The sequence below is a fragment of the Salminus brasiliensis genome, chromosome 1 (assembly GCF_030463535.1).
Source record: "Salminus brasiliensis chromosome 1, fSalBra1.hap2, whole genome shotgun sequence".
In the NCBI taxonomy this organism is placed as follows: Eukaryota; Metazoa; Chordata; class Actinopteri; order Characiformes; family Bryconidae; genus Salminus; species Salminus brasiliensis.
The window spans coordinates 77,791,888-77,813,298 of NC_132878.1; the positions used below are offsets into that span (position 1 = coordinate 77,791,888).

Genomic DNA, 21,411 nt, shown 5'->3' on the forward strand with positions numbered 1-21,411 from the left:
TATAGATGTTTGAATGCTTATTTAAATAATAATAATAATAATAATAATAATAAGCCATTACAAATGTTTATGTAGGTTCAGTGTAGGGCTACACAATATTGGAATACACTGACATTTAGATTAGGGATGCACTGATCTGATTTTTGTAACAGAGCCGTGAGCGCGAAGAACTGCAATGATGCTAACAGCCGGTATTTGCAGTGTTGGAGCCGTGATGCTAACAGACTGGCTCGACAGGGTTGGAGTGGGTTAGCTGAGATGCTCAGCACAGTTAGAACAGAAAAGCAGCAGCACACAGCAGTCAGGCAAAGACAGGAATCACATGAAACCGACTATGCAAGCAGGACATTGGGAGAAGAGGCAGAAGAGGCAGAGACCCAAGCGTTCTCTCACCCAGAAATGATGGCACCGACTCAATGAAAACAGTTGTGGAATCGGTGCCTCCTCCTTATCTAACTGCTGTGTTTGGGTTGTCTGTGATTAATAGCTGCGACACTGAGCTGAGAACACCAACAGGAGGAGAGAGGCGTGGTTGAATACGAAACATTTGTTTTGGTTTAAGATGCTGGTGCTCTAGTGCAACATCTAGTGGCAGAAAGGATTGTATAGTGCTCCTTTAAAGAACCTTTACATCGACTTCTTTGGTGATCAGCTTTTTATTGCATTTTACAACAAAGGTGGGGAAGGGTAGGGGGTAGAGAAGGCTACATTGACTTAAAAAATGGTTCTTTATGGAACTAAAATGGTTAAACTGTGGCATCGCTCAAAGAATCATTTTAAGAACCTTGATTTTTTTGAGTGCAGGTCAGTCAAAAGGCCATTCTGCTGGGAACGTGACCACTTGGCTCCTGCAGTGATGCCACAGTGGTCTCTACAGTGTGCTTAATGGTTTAAAGACCGGAAACATCATCTTCTGGTGATGTATCCTGAAGATAGAAGGATGTGATAATTCTATAACACAACGAATAGCACATTCAAAGCTAGTTTCATGCTGGAATACCCCTTTAATGTTGACATATCTTCAGTTTGTAAGTAATTAACCCTAGAGTCATTTGTTTGAATGCAAACCCCACTGCTACAGCTAGCAAAGCCTCCAAAGCTAGCGTTTATGCCCGACTTGAAGACTGGCTGCACAAAACAGCGCCTCCCCTGCTGGAGCTCCTGGCTCAGACTCTGCTCTAATTTAGCGTGAGTCGGATCAGACGGGACATTCATCGCTGAACGATGTAGCCATGTCCAGGCTGTGAATAATGCATGGCTGGGGCTTGCGACAGGGCTGAGTCAGGAGAGAGCGCGTTTGGCACCAGTCATTATTACCCTCCCCCGAATATGGACACACATTCTGCCTGCATTTTTAAAAAATATTCATTAGATAAATGTTTTTGTGCTGCCTTTTTTTTTTTTTCCTTTCCAGCCCGGGTGTGTTTGTGTGCGCATGCTGCCTTGCAGGCGTGAAGCCAAGCCGAGCAGGCAGCGAAAGTTGCTCCGAGATGGAGATTTCAGTCTGGCCGAGACAGAAGGTGAGAGAAAGCAAGCAAGAAAAAGAGAGAGAGTTAGGAAAGAAGAAGAGATAGCAACACATTTGCTGTTTCGCCTCCGACTGCGCTTGCGATTGACAACCATTCTGTGCAGTTTTCAATGAGGTGCCGCCCACTTTGCTTGCCCCCTCTCCTGTCAGGTTCTTCTGGGAAGAAGACACCAAAGGCTTTGCCAACAGAATGACAGGAACGGTCAGACAGGAAGTGTGAGTGTGAGTAATATTACTAGTGCAGTGGGGTATGTGCCTAGGTATACAGTGTATCATTTTTTATATATGGACAGAGGTGTATTTTGTGCTTGATTTTGATTTAGCCATGATTGTGCAGAGCAAAGTCTTCACAGTATAGCTGGTGCGTGAATCCAGAGTCAGGTGAATCCAGAGTCAGCTTTGTCAGCTTTTGTTGAGGCCAAGGACTAAATGTCACGCAAGTCAAAGGAAAGCAGACTGGAAAGAAGGCTTTACATAAGTGTTTGGACAGCTGTCACAATCCACACTCACTGAAAACACTAATGTAGAGTAATGGGGTAATGTATTCCCTAGTTATAGGTAGTATATGACAGTAGAGTAGGAAAGAAGTAAATGTGTCATTTGAACGTCTGACATGATGAGACACCAACTGCTCCAGTCCAACACATCAGTTCTGAGATCAATTCTTTTGCTGAATTTCCATCAATGTACTGATGTACTATAATATTTAGAATGTCATATATGGGATTTTGGAGGAGCCTCTATTATTTAAACTTCAGAGATTGGATGTGGTTCGCTCTTGATTGGTAAGGTGAGTGTTATTATCATGGTGAGGTCTATACAGCTCTCTGAGGCCTTCAGAAAGATGGTTGTAGATGTGAATGTCTGGGAAGGGATTTAATAAATAATTGAATTTAATAATCAATCTCCGAACAATTAGAAATCAGCCGTTCCACTGTCTGTAAAATAACTTACAAGTGACATAACTGCCAACATGGCCAGGTCAGGCTGTCCTAGCAAGTTCAGTTCAACTGCAGACCACAAATTGGACAACGATCCTAAAATGTGATTGCGGGACTAAGGTGGTTCTAGTCATGGTTGATGTCATATTTGATTTACATGCATTTACTATTAGAAAGAGACTGCTGGTGTTTAATTTTCATGGGACATTATAGTGGGAAAACCTGTCAAAAAGAAAGCATCAGGGCAAGACTAAAGTTTACAACCTAGACCAAGACCAGGAAGTTTTGTTTCACTTGTTCTGGGTTCTTTTTTTTTCATCCCTTCTCAGACATCTACAATCAAGAGCAAACCAAACTAACTATCTGAGGCTAAAGTAAGACCCCCAAATCACCTCTAACCATGTTCTAACCATCTGCATCTGATGTGGAGAACCTGATTGTAATTTTAAGCATGTTCAATAGTAAGACATGTGGTCCTTATATTTTCCTTTAATTTCTATTAATTTCATTTTACAAATGATTTCCTAAAGACATTTCTTCAGTTTTATGTGTTTGGATATTACCTCCATCTCTCATTTGTTTCTGATAATGAACAAATTGTAATTTTTTCACATGACATAATATATTGCATTGCACTTATATGGGCATCCTTTCTTTACTCAATACTTTTAGGCCCAATCCAGGTTCCTTAGTTCTAGAGTGCATTGGTAAATGCATGTGTTCTAGTGTATAGATAGATATGTATATTCCAGTTTAGTGGATTGGACAAAATGCAACATCTTTATTCTATTACACTCAAGTGTATAACTGATCTGAATATGACTTAATAATATATGCAGTTATTAAGTGTTACCATATTGACCAGCTCTTGTTTTAAAGGACTCATGCACTAGTAAAGTTGGGCTGTAAAAAGTGGTATGCTGATAAAAACAGTTGCTAAACAAAGTCAATATAGTTGGGTTTCACATAGCAGATTCCCATAATAATAATAATAATAATAATACATTTCTATAGCACCGTACATATTGTCACTAACACAAACAAAAAAAAATCTTTTAATGGAAGTCAGCGCAAAGAAATTTTATTCCAGACCATTTTGGATCATTTCTATTGGTCTATTCATCATGCTAACAACAACCAGATTCACATTATGTTAAAAAGTCAAGTCAAGTCAGATTTATTTGTATAGCGCTTTTTACAACTGTTGTCGTCACAAAGCAGCTTTACATAAATAGTGATTAATAAAAGACAGAGACAAAGAAGAAAGAAGAAATAACGTAAGACATGATGAATCAAAGACCCCCAGTGAGCAAGCCAACGGCGACAGTGGCAAGGAAAGACTCCCTCAGAACTGGAGGAAGAAACCTTGGGAGGAACCAAGGCTCACAAGGGGGACCCATTCTCCTCTGGTCAGAACTATTTAAACATTAATGATAAAAATGACCAAACCAGGTATAACAGTTAAAAATGGTTTTAACATGGTCACTAAGCAGGTAGCAGTGGTAGGCGGGTGAGCCGCTGGTCTGCTATGGGTGGTGGTGGGTGGGGGCCTGCTGGTTGAACCGGTAGGTGGCAGCTGGTTTGACGCAGGTAGAGGGGACCTCAGCGGGCAATCTTTCAGCAGGTCGGGCCAGGTGGCCATTTACTCGGAGAAGGTAAAAAGAGAGGGTTAATTCTGAGAGGAATTTTATGGAGAGCAGAGAATGTTGGGCAGTATCAGATTGTTTCTGACGACTCCGGCAGGTCTGACTATAACAGCCTATTTAAAAGGAGAGCCAGAAGGTAACACGGACACAGGAACACCCTGAAAACGCCTGCATCTATCTGTTCCACCGTCAACAAACCTGAGTGATCGCGTGTAAGTAGCGAGACGACAGTTCCAGCATCTCAGTGTACTACAATTCCCTGGGTCTACAAAACCCCTGGACCTGCAACCTTTATCTAATAACATTAATTACCAAAAGCTAAACTAAACAGATGAGTTTTCAGCTTGGATTTAAAGATTGAAACTGTGTCTGAGTCACAAACATTATCTGGAAGGTTATTCCAGAGTTGGGGGGCTTTATAAGAAAAAAGGCTCTTCCCCCTGCTGAGGTTGTGGTTGAGGTTGAAAAGTGGGGAAAAAGAAAGGCAGTGCCGATACACACTCACTGAGCATTATTAGTAACATTAGTAACATTATATTAATACTCGGTGAGGCCTTCCATTTGCTCTCCAAACAGCCTTTCTTCCACATGTTGAAAACATTCCTTTGGGATTTTCATGTTGAAAAACCCTGCAGGCTTTTCAGGAGCACTTTCATTCTGAAATTCCACATCCCAAAAGTGATCTTTTGGATTTAGATCCAGTGACTAAGAAGACTGCTAAAACACATACAAGATTATACAGTAAAATACCACACAATGTAATCATATCAATATTATGTATATTATGTTTTATTTTTAATATTTCTAATTTTTGCCATCTGACTGCTCATTTAAGGTACATAGTTGACCCTTGTGAACACAATATTGTACCTTCAAGAATGCAAATAAAAAAAAAAGTAAAAGCAACATACAATAGGAATAATAATAAAGCTTATATTTAAAATACATTTCAAATACTACTACTAATAATACTAATACAAAATTAACTCCTACTAAACATTAACTCCACCTTACACACTCTGCCACATGTAAGCTATTAAAGAGAGACACACTGAATACAGGTGTGTTATTTGTTCGATGTCAAACACAAGGGGGAGGGACTCAATTAAGCTAGTCACCTAGCAACAGCACCAGAGCTATGGGTGGGTATCTGTGTCTGTGGGATGGGTAGGAGGAGCCATTTTTGTGATGAAACGCTGCATGCTCAATGCCCCTTGATGGCAGGGTCGGGGGGCTGGATTCTCTGTTGCCATGGCGACCTTTGTGCCTGGCTGATCGGCTCTTGTGTGTGCGGCTGAGAGGCAGCGGCTGGGCTCCTGGCTCTAACGAGTGCTGGAATTCGTCTAATAGGCAACAGACTAGCGAAGCAGCTGGAGCTGGACTTTTCCATCCGTGGGGCTCAGCTGGAGCATGGTCCATGCGCAGGTAAAGCCGCTTTCATCTTTCTCAGTCTGGCCAGGGGAGGGGGACAGGTGCTTCGCTCTATTCCCTGGCTGGACTCAGAGAGTGTGGCGGGCTTCAAGTTAGCCAACTTTAGTCTATTCCCTCTTGTGCTTGTACATGTGTTGCATGTGAGTGGAGTGAGATTTGTTCAGAGTGTGCTTTAAGGCTTTGTCTTTTTTTGTGTGGAAGAAGTGAGTCTTGTTTAGACGTCCAACTTTTCCATGTTGTTCTGACAGGAGGTTTGTGTATAGCGAAAGAACAGAGGCGTCTTTTTTTCCCTACGCCTGTCTGTTTGGAGCTGTTTTGTTCCTCATCGATTTTCATTTGGAGGCATAATACCAGCACTGAAGGCAATATGTCTTTCACCATCATGTAAGTACAAAGCGGGGATTGATCGGTTTCCTCGTCAAAAGTTAGGAACCACACACATGTTAGGAAATCTGAGAGGAAGGGGGCGCGAGGGAGGAGAGCAGGAGTGAGCGAGAGTTTGCAGGGCGTTTGAGAGTGCCCAGAGGAGTTTTGTAGGCAGTGACTGAGGCAGGTGGGAATTTGGGATTGAATGGCACGTAGTCAGGTGTTTTGGAGGGAAGATACCATCAGCTCATTCGGGGCTCAAATGGCTTTGGAAGCCGGATCAATAAACTCTCCCATTGAGCCGTCCTGAGCATGGTCGGGCGAATCGGGCTGCCATCGATCCTTCTCAGGCTGACTGTAATTAAAGCAGGTACGGGTCTAACGAACAGTGGAGCAGCCTTTGATTGAAACCCCAATTCTCTCATTTTGTTTATTGGGTTCCGTGTTCGAGAGGAACAAAGATAAAGCAACTGTAGAGGCCAGTGGTCACTCTGGGATATCCCATGGCGGCTCCCTCTGGCTTTGAAGCAAAGACATGTAGTGTCACTAATGCAAAGCACCACTTTTTCATGGCATCTCCTATTTTCCTCTGGTAATTTTTACACCTTGCTGGATGATCGTTCCCCTGACCAAGTGAACTTTCCTAATAAAAGCAAACAGCTGTTGCATCAGCGGCATCTAATATACCCAAGGTATACCTTGTCTTACGAAAGGTACTTGCGTGGGGTATTTTGTCTACTTTATATACACTCTCACTCTACATTAAATATCCTAATGATACAATGTGATTAACATCTAATGTTAGGCTATACCTTACATTACTAGTTTGTATAACACTGCCTACTATAAGCTTTAATCAGGAGTGGCTTTAATCCACTACCCTGCATAGTTCAGGTTCAACCCCAACCTAAAGCACATGGTCCATGTGATGAAGGCTTTCAGACCATTTCAATTAGTCAGTTGTGTTAAATCTGAACTGTCCAAAATGATAAATAAACAGGACCTAAATGCGATTTCTGACACGTCTGAGTAAATTTGTCACAAAAAAGTTTACTGTGACTTTATTATCATTCCTTAATTTAACCTGCATTCAACCTGCATGCAACCAGCAAGTTATTGTTCTTCAGATGCATGGTTCCACACACTTCAGCAGCACAATATATGGGACTACTTACTTCTAGTCTAGGTTCCTCTCAAGGTTTCTTCCTCTTGATCTGAGGGAGTTTTTTCTTGGCACTGTTGCCACTGGGTTGCTGAAAAGAGGCCCAGACCCAGATCTCCGTAAACCTGCTTTGTGACAATTTTCGTTGTGAAAAGCGCCATATAAATAAATTTTAATTGAATTGAATTGCTGGTGCAGAAACACAACACGACAGTGTGAACACAGGACAATGAACACACAGAACAATAAGTACACTGAAATTAAGTTTAAAAAATGAGGATCAACTGTAAACTGTGCAGAAAGATTTGGGCAAAAAGTGTCCCATAGCAGAGATTGGTTCAGGGTGGGGGGCAGCAGCGTGTTCAGTAATCTGATGGCTTTATGGAAGAAGCTGTTGCAGAGACTGGTGGGTGTGGAATCTTGTGCAGCTAGAACCGGTGACAAATCAATATCAAAATAAAAACAGTAAAGAGAAATGTAGTATAGGTTTTCTTTGGTTTCCTGTGGATAGTACTGAGTCGCAGTCCCACAAGTTTTATCTGTCTGCACACTAAAGAAAACCTGGAAACCCCCCACCAGTGTGAGAGGAAAATAACGTGACAGTGGCATCTTAAAGTGCTAATTATGCTGCAAGTAGCACCTTGAACAGCACCCAAAAAAGAATCTGATCACACAAGATAAAAGAAACATTGTCCGTGCTAAAAAAAAAGAATCCTGCTGATAACGTCATTGATCATACAGGAAATGGCTTGTTAAATTTAGCCACACACTCAAATGACAGGCATCCCAATGTGAAGCAGCTCAAGCAGGCCACATTCAGTTCAGTGTGACACTGAATGAACAACTAGCATCATAAATGTCTTCTACTTTTCTCATTTTATTGCTCTCTTGATTCCTGAACTTAAAGTTAAAAGTATTTTTTATTCATTGTTTACCAACTTCACCAAAGTAGTAGTACTTTATAATTATAATAGCTACCCAGGTTAGCTTTGCAATTTATTTATTTATTATTTATTATGCTTTGAGGTTGCCACTCTGCCAATCTGGAACTGCTGCTGTCTTTCTGGTTCTGCAGATGGATGATTTTGCACTTTCAATGACGAGGCAATAGCTACTTAATAGTTCCCCCTTGTGTAGAATCTTCAACTTGCTAAAGGGAGTGAGTTACAGGCCAACTCTCTGCAGTGCTCTGCATCTAAAAAACATATTTCCACAATCACAGTCTCTAGTGGAGGGATAAAAGGTTCCTTCATGGCTCAGAGCAGGGGTGCCAGTGGGGGGCGCTCTCCTGACACTCTACCTGGTCTCAGGCAGGGCTCAGCTGGGGATGGTGGCCTGTGGCTGAGTGCCTGGAGGAGGCAGGTTGGAAGCAGGAGGCTGAGCGATCATCTCTGCCATCCTGTCGCAGAATGGGCTATTACTGGTGCTGATGATGCACTTTCTGTCCCAGCAGGGACATCCACGATGATTATCACCACTGAGGGCCGCTCAGAGGATCCGCCTGTCTGATTTACGGCCGGCACACGCGCTTTTGCTCAGGCGAACGCTGAGGACCTCGCTGTCTCTGGAGCGGGATACTTATCAAATCAAAATAACACATCCACATATAAGTCAATGTAATGGCAGAGCAGAAAACAATAGCTGCTTTAAAGCAGTTTGAAATAGCTGGTTACTGCTGGCTTATATGTGTTTGTGGTGATCTCTTGTTCTATATGTTCCATAGATTAATGCATTCGGAATCAGAAATAACCCATTCAGTTAGAGCTCCAGTCATATCCAATTTCATAGCAAGCATTTGCGAATCACAGTAGCATTTAAATAGCGTACCGTTGTCTGACGCTGTGCAGGGAAGTTGATCCCAGAGCTCTTTGATGCTTTTCTAATATTCCTCACTGACACCTCTAAGCATCTTTCTCTCTCTCTCTCTCTCTCTCTCTCTCTCTCTCTCTCTCTCTCTCTCTCTCTCCCTCTCTCTCTCTCAGGAGCTGCAGTTTGAAAGACTGACTCGAGAGCTGGAGGCTGAGCGTCAAATAGTTGCCACCCAGCTAGAGAGATGCAAACTGGGATCTGAGACTGGCGGCAGCATGAGCAGCATAAGGTAAGGAGTCGTGCATCCATGAGTGAGTGTATGCGTCAGTATGTTTGTTTGTTTGTGAGAAAGAGCAAGGCTGTCTCTTTTTTTTTGTACCCTGGTACACGCTGCATTTTTAGATGCATCTGCTTTGCCATTTTATCAAGTATGCCTGCCATAAGCTTGCATATAAGTGTATGTACTACAGATGTGACCATTCAAAATTCATTTTGATTCCATACAGTCTTGATTCAGTACATTTATGGGACAGATACAATAAGGGGTCCCTGACAATATAGCTTGGAAAAATTCTGTAGGTTACTGTAAAACTTCCAGTAGTAATTTATTAGATCAAAATAATAATAGTGAAATAATTATTTGAGTGATTTGGACTATTTTGTATAACAGAAATGTCACATGTCAAGGGTTGGGAAATACTGCACAGATTAGGCAGCAAGTGAACAATATGTTCTTGAGAGACTTTGACTTTGGCTGGGTCATCTCCGAAACAACAGGTCTTGTGGGGTGTGTCCGGTATGCAGTGCTTAATACCTACCAAAAGAGGTCCAAAGAAGGACAACCAGTGAACCAACGAAAGGTTCATTGGTGCAGTCCATGAATTTTCCACCTCTCAAATTACAAGACTTACAAGGATCTTCTGTAATGTTTTGGTGCCAGATACCACAGGACACCTTTGGAGGTCTTGTGGGGTCCATGCTTCGACGGGTCAGAGCCGTTTTGGCAGGCCAAGGGGGACAATAGTAAACAGAGATTTGTGCAATGTGTTATGGTCTTAAGCGATGTGGCAGCCTGAATACGCTGTTAATATCAAAGCTGAAGTTAAATGAAAAATCGTTAAGTCTGAAGCTCATTACCAGGAACTTGGGAATTGGGAATCTGTTTTCTCTTGACAAAAGCTTGGCAGGGGACTAAAATCTAAAATCTTTTGAGGTAGATTTGTTCCTAAGTTATGTTATGTGACTTTGTCTGGTTGAACTGAGTCTGTTTAGCTTAGTACAATATTTCTAGCATTCTTTCTGGCGTTCTCCTTGTTTGTTCTGTTGATCTAGCTTGCTAAATTGGCACAACATGGCTTAGATTAATTGATTACAAATGCCAGTCTCATCAGAGGCTGTACAACACACATCCTGTAGTTGCCAGTGAAGTCACCAGATTAAAATGGCAGAAGTCCCATGGAAAATGTCATGGTTTGCTACTATTCTGAATGTTGAATATGCTTTATTTGTTTCATTTTGTCTCAAGCTCAACTACAACGGCAAAAAGCCAGGCATCGGCTTATTACACACTAAGGCTTATTATTTAGTAACTACTTAGACATCTGTACATGTGCATCTGTAACTGGTAGGGCTGTTGTTTGGTCATTTTGGTTATTTCTTTGGTAGGTTTGTAAAAACAATAAGCTGTTTAAGGGGTTAATGATCAAGAGTGTAAAAACACTCATCATGAGGAATATTTTCTATTAATGAACAATGTGTGAAATATGTGTTTAGCTTTTTTATTTATTTTATAAAGAATTGATATGAGCAACTTTCTGCTGTGCCTGGAAATCACCCAATAAATACTAGGCAGAGTTTAAATGTTAAATAAGGTAACTGCTGCTTTAATCCCAAATGTATCCCAATACATTTTTCTCACATTCCAGCTTTCAGAAGCACTGCAGCTGCTGGAAATAGCATTAAACGTGGAAGAACCAGGGAAACGTGAAAGAACCAGGCTTGCTGTTATAAACAACAATAGCAGCAAGTTTCTCAAATCTGGAACGTTTAAAGATATGCACTCTCAGTATTTTAATATTTACTCACAGCATTACTGAAGGTGTTCTGTTTTCTCTAAATCCTGGTTAAATAATTCTCAAATAATGCTCAGGTTTGGTGAGAACGTTCTACCAGTGCAACGCTAATGCTACATTTATTGTTATTGTGCAGTAACGGTAATTTGTTCTAGACTTTAAATTGGCACAGCGGGGTTTAGCCTGATCCATTCAGACTGGTTTCTTAGCAACGTAGACACAAAAACTGGGGTTTGTAATGTCATTTAAAAAATCAAATGTAGAGTGATTTAACAAGAAAAAGAAATCTCAGTTTAACAACCACTGCACCTTACTGACTAGCTGTTTTCATCTCCCAGCGGACAGAGAGGCGAGCTAATGCACTTACTGTGAAGTGAATGTGAGCAAATGAGGTCAGCTTGAACTTATGCACATTCTACAAACTATGGCCCCAGCCCTAAGCTACTGTGCTATCCACAAGTGCTCCGCTCTGTTTAAGAACCCATCTGTTGCTACACAATTCATCAGTCACCCCCTACCTCGTTGCTGAATAGGGAACACCACTGACCATGTATTAGGTAGGCAGTGGACAGTTGTCAGCACAGCAGTGATCCCAACATGGGGGTGACATGTTTGTGGTGTTCTGTTCAGTTATACACCTCAGCCTGTCTAATAATCCGCAAGCCAACATCCATCCAACACTGGTGCTGTGTCCAGAACCTGGCCAACTTTGAAGGTCTAGAGGTGGACGAATACAAATTGTGCATAGAAAAAGAAAAAAAGGTACAGTTTCACTGTCTACAAAGTGCTCCAGCAAGGTTTCTAATGAAGTGGTCAGTAAGTGTATATTGGTATATAAATATATTGGTTTCTGGTGTTGGTGAGCTGTAGCACCTTTGGGTTTTTAATACAGATTCTTCTGAAGTGTGTGAGTGTGTGTGGATGTGGGAGTTGGCAGCTATGACAGTGTGAAGGTGTGAAGGTGCACCTGAGTTAGGGCAGCGTTGTTTCCACATGAGAGGAGCAGGTCCCGGCTCTGCCTGCTTTCACACACACAAATTTTCTGCATGAAGGAGCAGCAGCTGGGACACACACACATACACACCCACACAGAGTTTGTTAGCTTTCTCCATTGCTGGGATGCTAGCAAGTGTGGGTGTAGCTCAGCATTACATCAGAAGGGTCGTGTCCTTGGGATTCCCTATGTGGCACAGTTTTGGGTCGCCCCAGCTCCAACACATGATTGAGTGGCTTAATACAAAAGCTGAATCAGGCAAAATGTAAAAACCTGCAGTGCAGTAACTCCCTGTGACAAGCCAAAATATAGGGGGTACAGTTTTTAAAGCTGCATTATGTAGCATTTCTAACTTAATATCGCCTTAAAACAGCTTCAAAATTGTGTTGCTATATAATTGCTACTCCTGGCTCAGCACACCAGAAACTGCACTATATACAGGAACATGCTGGTGTGAACTGCATAATGCTGCATAATCTGACTCATGTTTGTGCGAAGTCCGGTAATATTACATTACCATGTCAGTTCACATGCTTCTTCCATTCTCAGTGACAGTGTCCTGTATCTTTTAGCTTGTCCAGAAATGCATGTGAAGCATGTCATTGAAGGGTAGCCCAAAGCACACTTCCTGACCTTAGGACGAGCCCAAGAGAAAGAAATGCCAATTCTCACATAAAGCTTTTTGTTGTTGTTGGTTTTTTTTGGGGGGGGCATATCCGACTTGAGCAAGACAGATTTTCTGTGGTCTAGCAAAAGCAGCAAAAGAAAAGGACAGAGTAATCATAACATAGCTAACTGGCCAACAGGTTCTTTTAGTAACATTCAGAGCCTTAATTTCTCATCTTCACGGAAGCAATCTGCTGTAAAACACATACATGTATAGAATGTAGTTCCAAATCTCATTCAACTTCAGATTTCTAGACATGCAAGTCTGTTTGAACAGTGAAATCAAATTCCATGTGTTCATTTAGGAGGTTGTGGTCCTTTATGCAGGAATGTGTAAATCAAAAGTTGTGATGTCAAGATTGACCAAAATACATCAAATCTGATCAAGTCTGATGGCTCAGACTGGGTTTAATGTCCAGGAATCTGCATTTAAATGAGATTCAGAACTACATTTGTACTTTACATGTTGTAGTTTTACACTGACATCTTCGCTAGAGGCGTAAAATGAAGACTCTGAACATTACTGGAAGAGCCTGTTAGTTAATGTTACCTGCTGACTAGGTCAGCCCACACTAATCCCCTGTTCTGCTCACAGTTGATGAGTATAGTGTGATCGCATTCGGTTAGCTAGTTATAGTCCCTAAGTACCAGTACACATTAGCATCTAAGCTCATGAATGCACATGGTTAGCTAGGGTTTGCCTGACCCTCCCTAGTCAATTTACTATGTAAGCAATTGCGACAACATATCATATTTGGGCCCTGGATTTGTCTTGGATGTGTTGAATGTGCATTTTTATGTGGCTTGGTCTTATCCAGATATAATCCTGATTCTCAAGACAGATAAAGTGATCAAGTGAGTCACTTGGTCATTTTTAAATCTGAAACTTAAGTGTTCACATCAGATTTAGTCTGAACAAAGCCTTAGACCTGTTTATATGGTTTCTGACACCATGCTGGCATCTATAAAATAGCTTTATCTAGCTAAATATCGTTCTACGTAGCGGTGTAACTGGCCAAGTAGCAGACAATAAGGACAGCATTGATAAATAACATTGTTTAAAATAAGCTGAATCAAGATAACAGTTTTAGAAACACAAATGAGCTTTAGTGCTCAGTGCAAAGAAGCAAGCTTGAGATAAAAATATGCTAATCAGTTACATTTGGTGAAAGGGGGAAATTGTGTACTTTAAGGATAAAAGCAAGGGCTTAAAGATTAAGAGTATGAGATTCTCTTTGTAAGTAAATGTTCTTTAAGGTACCCAAAATGAGGTCGTAATTAAGCAGATTTAACTGTTTTCCACATTGTCCTCAATTGTTAATTATGTTTAGCTATTAGCGCCTTGCCCTTGCTAGTGCGTGCAAATGAGTGTGCTAGTGCGTGTGTGTGCAAATGGCTTTCTTTCATGAGGGAGAGGCCTTTTAGTAAAGTGAGAGAGGGAGAAGGGGGGAGAATTCTGTCTTTCAAAGGTCAATTAATTAGTTTGCAGGAGTGCTGACGGCTTTGAACTGGAGCTGAACACATACACAACACTCACACACACACACACATAAACCCACACACATACACACATTCATATTCATATTTGCATTCCTGCCCCGGCAGGGGACTGACAGGTTCGGGTGGCATCTTGAGCTCCTTAAACAAGCAGAATAATGATGTTCAATTATTAAGAAGTTCTGCAGTGCAGTGACACTTGAGGCTCTGAATGCATACGTGTGTAAGAGTGTGTGTGTGTGTGTGTTTGACTGTGTGGAAATGCTGAGGATGTTTTCCTGCCCTGCAACTTTGCTCCTCTTGACTCGCAAACCATACTTACCCTAAAGAAGAGATTATTCTTGCAGCCTTCTAATGAAAAACTATGGGTGAAGTCTTAGAGGGTCTGAAGTGATAAGTCATCCTCCGCTGATAGGAAAAAGCCTCAGTGCCTCAAGGCTGCTGCCGACAGTTCATGAGGAGAGGAAACTATAATGTTGTGCTGTTCTGTAATATTGATTCCACTCTTTTAATTTACTGTAGCCGGACTGGGATACAACAACACATCTAATTCGGCCTTTACCTCCGACAGCCTCCACTGGAAACCGCTGGAACGTGCTCCCCTCCTGTAGGCTCTTACTCTTCCGATGTGGCTTTTTTGGGCATCATGCTTATGCTGTCCTCCATAACAAATGTGACATTACTTAGGAGGAAAGAGAATATTGCCCTTGTGTGTACGTTTTGTCCTCGTGTGCAAATGCTGTGTGGAAATGAACAGACTTGATGTGTCTTTATGTGAAGCACTGGAAGCTATTTGAGTGCAACCAATGCCCCATTATGGAGAATGTTTAGCCTGCTAATCATGATTGGGTGAGTTAGTTAGGTAGTTGTGTGTAGCTGTGTGTAGAGGTGTAACAATTCACAAATGTCACAACTCGATGTGATACCAGGGTGTTGTAGAGTATCCAAAAATGTTCTTTGACCTGAAACAGTAGAACCTATTTTGCTGCTGCATAGAACCATTTGTTTAAAGATTCAATTGGAAATCAAAGTATAATATTTGTTTTTTCAGTGATAAATGGTCTGCCCTTAATTTTGAATGATATATACTGCTCCTCTGTCCTGTTCTGTCAAATTATTAATTGATACTTTAATTGGTCAGGTTAGATATAATAGTCTATCTAATAGTCGGGAGACCTCTCAGTCACTGTTTGCAAAAACCCAATTCTTTCGTGATGTTCAAAGGTGTTAAGTTTAGGAATGGAACCAATGTTAGGTTTAGAATTATGCCTATGCTAATGCCATAGTTGTATCTCAAAAAACCTAATGGGAGCTTGTATACTACATACGCGAAACTACTACATACTCATTCGGTCTTTCTTCTGAAATCAAGGCTATTAAAAAGTGTTTATCCTGCTTTTGTTGGAGTAACTGTCTCTACTGTCCATGGAAGGCGTTCTGCTATACTTTGGAGCATTACTGTGGTTTAATTGCATTCAGCGACAAGAGCATAAGTGAGGTCAGGTTGTTGGATGATCAACAGCCCACCTCACCCCTATCTCCCCAACTCCTCCCAAAAGTATTGGATGGAGCACCAACCATCATTCCAGAGAGCACAGATCCACTGCTCCACAGCTCAATGCTGGGGAGCTTAGTACCCCTTTTGTTCATGCCTGGCATTAGGCATGGTGCCAACAGGTTCATGGTTAGATGCTCCAGAGAGTCCTATTGTATTGGTAATGCTTCTCTTCAGGGACTGTTGTTGTTTTAGTTTATTTCACAAACATTAAGCTCCAACTTAAGCTATCACTTCATTTGCAAAATTACTAGAAGACAGAAACTGTGTACATGCTTTGTGGACATAAACAATGACACAGTGCCCCTGATGCGAAGCATTAGAAACTATTTAAGTGCAAACAGCTGGGGCAGATAATACATAGTGCACTCCCTCAGTCCTTAACGTTCTCCTCTGTCTAACAGACAGACAAGGAAAAGTTCTCGTTCTATAAGTTGTGCAGAACTCTTAAGCTCCTGTGCTGGAGTATGGCCTGTAAGAGTGTTATTTGCGGAGCGTGAAATAAGCTGGCGTCTGTAGCCTTTTGCTATACGTGGTGCAGAGGATTACTATTCTGAGCCAGGACTTTCTGAACATGCAAGTGAGACACTCGGATTTTTGACATAGTTTTGTCAATAAATCCTTCGGGCAGATAGCATTATGGGGCTTTATGCATAACATTTAACCGGTGGCTGAGAACTAAAATATTGGCACTGTTTGTCTGGTCTGTATTCTGCTTTGAATGGACTAATGTACACCGGCAGCCACTGGCAACTGTTCAAATGTAGTTTTTTGTAATGGTCAATCATGCACGCCAAAACAACAGATAAGACAACTAACAAGAAGTCGTCAACCAAGAGCTGTCAGTAATATGCAGGCCTCTCCTTGATGACCGCCTTCACTCCCTTTTCATCATATATATTCATATAATGTTCATAAAATGAACTGCTTCTATCATGTTCTTCATTGCTGTCCACAGTTGCTTCAGTGGTTTCTCTCTCTCTCTTTATATATATATATATATATATATATATATATATATATATATATATATATATATATATATGGTATAAGTTTTTTACTGCTTTATACGAAAGGGAAATTCACAGTGTTCTCATTTTCTATGATCTACCTGGGGCAGGTTGTATCTGCCCAATATCTGCCCAATTCACAGTGCATTATTAATATCTTGACATTTGGATCAGTGACTTCTGGAGAAATCTGGTGAAAATCTCTTTAATTAAAAAATAAATTATACACACTACTGGTCAAAAGTTTTAGAACACCCTTCCCGCTATGCTTGTTTTGCCATCTTAGCGTTGACTTTCTTACTGCCACTCCACCTGCAGTCAAACCTGCAGCTCCAGGTCTTCTCTTCACAACTGAGACTTGGTCCAGTGTTTAGATGCGCCACCGGATGTTGTCATGTAAGCTGCCTATTACACAAGGTGTTGACTCTCAGAAACTTGTCTTCTGATGATGTTGTGAATGTGATTCTGTCAGACCTCTTCCTGTACCAGACCTCTTCAGTTTTCTCTAGTTTTAAAGAGCTTTGTGGTGTAGGTGACTCTCCTCAAAACATTTTGTCTTCATTTGTAATTCTCAAAGGACAGAGCAACACTTTTAGGATGTAAATATGCCTTCCTTTATTAAGTGTCTTCTTCGAGACATTATAATTGGAATCTGAATGCTCAATGACCTCGAAATACTGCGGTGCAGAATGTCGTAACACAGTTCCTACACCTACCACCTCAGTGTTTCTGTACTCCTTGTCCATTATATCAGCTCCACTTACCATATAGGAGCACTTTGTAATTCAATAATTACAGACTGTAGTCTATCTGTTTCTCTGCATACTTTGGTTAACCTCAAAGACAGAAATGTATTTGAGGGTATTTGAGGTTAATGGACTATTCCTAGTCCAGCAGTGATACTTTGTGAGATGTTTCCTGATATTGACTTCTGGTTTTATATCATTGAATGCAATGATTACCAACTTTCGTCATCCAGGGAAACCTATACAGTCAACCTATTACCAGTGTATATAAGTAGGTTGCACTAACATGGCAGACTGAGCTACTTTATGGTTACTTGTTGTTGTGCCATCTTAATAACATGCTAAACACTCTGCACACACACAACCACACTGCTGATGCTTTCAGTCCCTTCACTGTGCTTTGACATATCTGTGCCGTGTTTTCCCAGATTCACTTTGGCAAGTTCTTTTCTGCTGCCATGTTGCCTGTTTTCTGAGCTGGTGACAGCCTTTGCTGGACTCATACATAAACACCAACTCTTTCCGTCCCCTTCACTGTGTTGAATTGCTGTTCTCTCTGAGGCTGAGTGGTGAAATATTGAGTGGCTGAGTTGCCTTTATGAGTCTTTATTCTGTCAGGAGACGTCATTTCTTTTGATCCTCTACCCGTTGATGCCAAGAGTTTAAAATAGCTCTGAGAAGTACAGTATTTATAGAGATGAGGTGCTCCCTCCTATTAGTGTGTGTGTGTGTGTGTGTGCAAGTGCTTGCTTTGAAAACTGTGCTAGCATAGACTGTATTATGGCAAGACGTAGTAAGTACTTGGCCCAAATGCTGTTTTGTGCATGCGACCCTAATGTACCAGTACCAATGTGAAAGGTCTAGCTACAAAAATAACACCTTTTTTGTGTTGATACTGATACCTGGAACTGGTGATTAGACTTTAAAAAAACAACTCAAGTGTATTAAATGTTAGACAGGTTGAAAAGAATGGATTATTCATTTTACATAGGCGTGTCATTTAATTGTCAGAGATGACAGTTGTAGCAAAAGCACCTGTTGCTACATTGGCTTCATAGGGCGGTGGCAAAAATCCCATTTATTCTGATGAATGTGAATCTGATGAAGGTCGATTTAGGGTGAACTGCACAGACAATGCATTGCTCTGAGGCCACTGATCAACATCAAACTCAAGCTTATTTTTCACTTTTATAGTTTTTTTTTAATTGGATCTATAAATAAATACAGGCCTGCGATGGACTGGTGCCCTGTCTATGCACACACAATGATTGAGGTTGGGTCCAGACCACAATCACTCTGACCAGGAATAAGTAGTAGCTGGTATTACCTTACATGAATTGGTATACATGCACTATACATAAATCCATAAGCAGGTCAGTGGTCTATTTCATTTGCCAGTATATCACAAGCAACATTTGAATTCATTAAAAAAAATGCAGCATTGCAGCAACAGTCATGTCATACATTTTCCCTTCGTACTGCTAAGTGAGATCTTTTTTTTCTATGTGCTTTATTCAGTTGATTTTGTGAAAGTTAAGTCTTACAAAAATCTACAAAAATCCTGGTCTGCTTCTCATCTGAAAGTACACCACAGGAAAGTAATTTTCATTTTAATGAACTTTGAGTCTCTCTCTTTCTCTCTCTCTTTTTCCCTCCTAGGGAAAGGCTGATAGCAGCCTTACTGTCGTAAAGGTCATCTCTGAGTAACACACACGGCCATATGTGTTCGTCACGCTCAGTCCCCCTCAGAACACAGCTCTGAGGGCATATAGCTCTCTGTGTGTGTGTTTATGTGTGTGTGAGAGAGAGACAGAGAGAGAGAGGGAGTGTGTATATGTGCTGGGGAGAAGTGGAAACTGTCACTTTCATGTGATAATGTGGTCACCTAAAGCTGTGCTGCAGTGCCTTCACTTACTAACCAATAGCATATTCACTTTCATCCCACTGGAATTCAGGCTTGAAGACATCCATTAGGTTGAACTATAACAGAGCACTTTTTCCGATTACGTTGCCATTGACTGGTAGGTGCTATGTAATAAAAGCCCTCCACTCACCCTGGCCTTGTATATGGGCGCAATTTCTTTTCGAAGGTTGAGACTGGTGAGAAACACTTCATCAAATGGATTGTGTTAAAGTTTGAACTCACCTCAACATCTTCATCTTTGTTACAGTTGAGGGAGTTGCTCGCTGCTATCATGTAAATGTATACAGATCTCCGAAGCAGATGCTATTTTACATGCAGACTCTTGCAACTGAGCGTTTTTCTTCTGATTGATTACAGTTATCCAGTGTTTTTCCAGTATTTTTACCTTGGCATTTATTGGTTATTTCTGCACTGTTGGTGTATAACACTGTAACTCTACAGCTGTCTACAACCAGAATTAATGGGGCCCTAGAGACTATATTGTTTATTAAAGAATAAATATCTAGGCCTTCCAGTGTTATGTTCCTTTAGAAATATTCATTTTTGTGCATTTTATTTCTCTGTATTTCTTTCATTTGACAAATGTGAGAGAGTCTTCTTTCCCCGCTGATTTCTGTGTATAGGGCTGCTTTACCGGCTACTTGTCTGTAACACATCTGACTAACTGCACGTTGCAGTTTGGCTATGGGTGGTGGTTATCTTGGCCAATCTGTCCGCTGTGGGCGCAACCAACATTTCTCCAGCTGACGCATGTTTCTTTACTGTACTTTAACTGCTAGACTGGGTATCACAGCTGCTATTAGGATTTCCAGAAAGGCAAATCAAACCCCCTGTTGCAAGAGACCTCAGTGAAGACCTAGCGGACTCTGTGTGGCTGTGCACTGTTCCAATATGAAGTAAAACATGGGAGAGGCTTTTCCTACATCTCAAAATTCATTTCAAAAGGACATCTAATAAGCCTGGGGTATTTTGGAAACAAGGGCTATGGACTGGTAGAGTACATATAGAAGCTTTTGGCCACATTGAGTAGAGGTGTGCTTGGAAATAAAAGGGTGCACAAAGAACACCTCTGCAAGATGAATTGATATGGTGTTGGGGTTGTGTTGCAGCCAGTGCCACACTGAGCCTTTCACTGGTAGAGGGAATAAATAATTTAATTAAATACTAATTCATTTTGAGACAATTCTGAAACATTAGAGCATCTGTAAAAAGCATAGGATAATGATCTTAAACACACATCTACCTTAACCCCTTAAATGCACTACTGTCAGGTTGTTCCAGCAGGAACCTCAATAAACTTCAGCTGGTTCAAAATGCTGCAGCCAGGGTCCTTACTAAAACTAGAAAATTTGACCATATCAGTCCAGTTCTATCAGCACTTCATTGGCTCCCAGTTAAATCCCGTATTGATTACAAAATTCTTCTATTAACATAAAAAGCCCTACATGGCCTCGCTCCTGAGTACCTGCAGGATCTTATTACATATTACGAACCATCAAGACTACTTAGATCTCAGGGTGCTGGCCTCTTACTAGTTCCCAAAATTCAGAAAACCTCAGCAGAGGGAAGAGCCTTTTCTTATAAAGCCCCCCAACTCTGGAATAACCTTCCAGATAATGTTCGTGACTCATACACAGTCTCAATCTTTAAATCCAAGCTGAAAACTCATCTGTTTAGTTTAGCTTTTGGTAATTAATGTTTTTTAGATAAAGGTTGCAGGTCCAGGGGTTTGCGGACACATGGAATTGTAGTACACTGAGATGCTGTAGCTGTCGTCTCGCTGCTTACACGCGATCACTCAGGTTTGTTGACGGTGGAACAGATAGATGCAGGCGTTTTCAGGGTGCTCCCGTGTCTGTGTTACCTTCTGGTTCTCTCCTTTTAAATTAGGCTGTTATAGTCAGACCTGCTGGAGTCATCAGATGCACTCTGATACTGCTCAACATTCTCTGCTCTCTATAAAATTCCTCTCACTTTTTACCTTCTCCGAGTAAACGGCCACCCAGCCCGACCTGCTGGAAGATTGCCTGCTGAGGTCCCCTCTACTGTCAAACCAGCTGCCAC

General features: G+C 41.3%; 1 protein-coding gene across 3 annotated transcripts in view; it reads left to right on the plus strand.

Moving 5' to 3' along the window:
* ctnnd2a (catenin (cadherin-associated protein), delta 2a) overlaps positions 1-21,411 on the plus strand; it is a 452,693-nt gene that overhangs the window by 120,259 nt on the left and 311,023 nt on the right. Inside the window, exons 1-2 of one of the 3 annotated variants that reach the window (XM_072689834.1) lie at positions 2,836-2,843; positions 9,057-9,172. In XM_072689834.1, the coding sequence (XP_072545935.1) occupies positions 9,159-9,172 (14 nt within the window). In that variant the 5' untranslated portion in view covers positions 2,836-2,843; positions 9,057-9,158. Of the gene's footprint in view, positions 1-2,835; positions 2,844-5,450; positions 5,541-9,056; positions 9,173-21,411 lie in introns of those variants that run through there. The other 2 variants (XM_072689825.1, XM_072689814.1) reach the window with 2 other exon arrangements.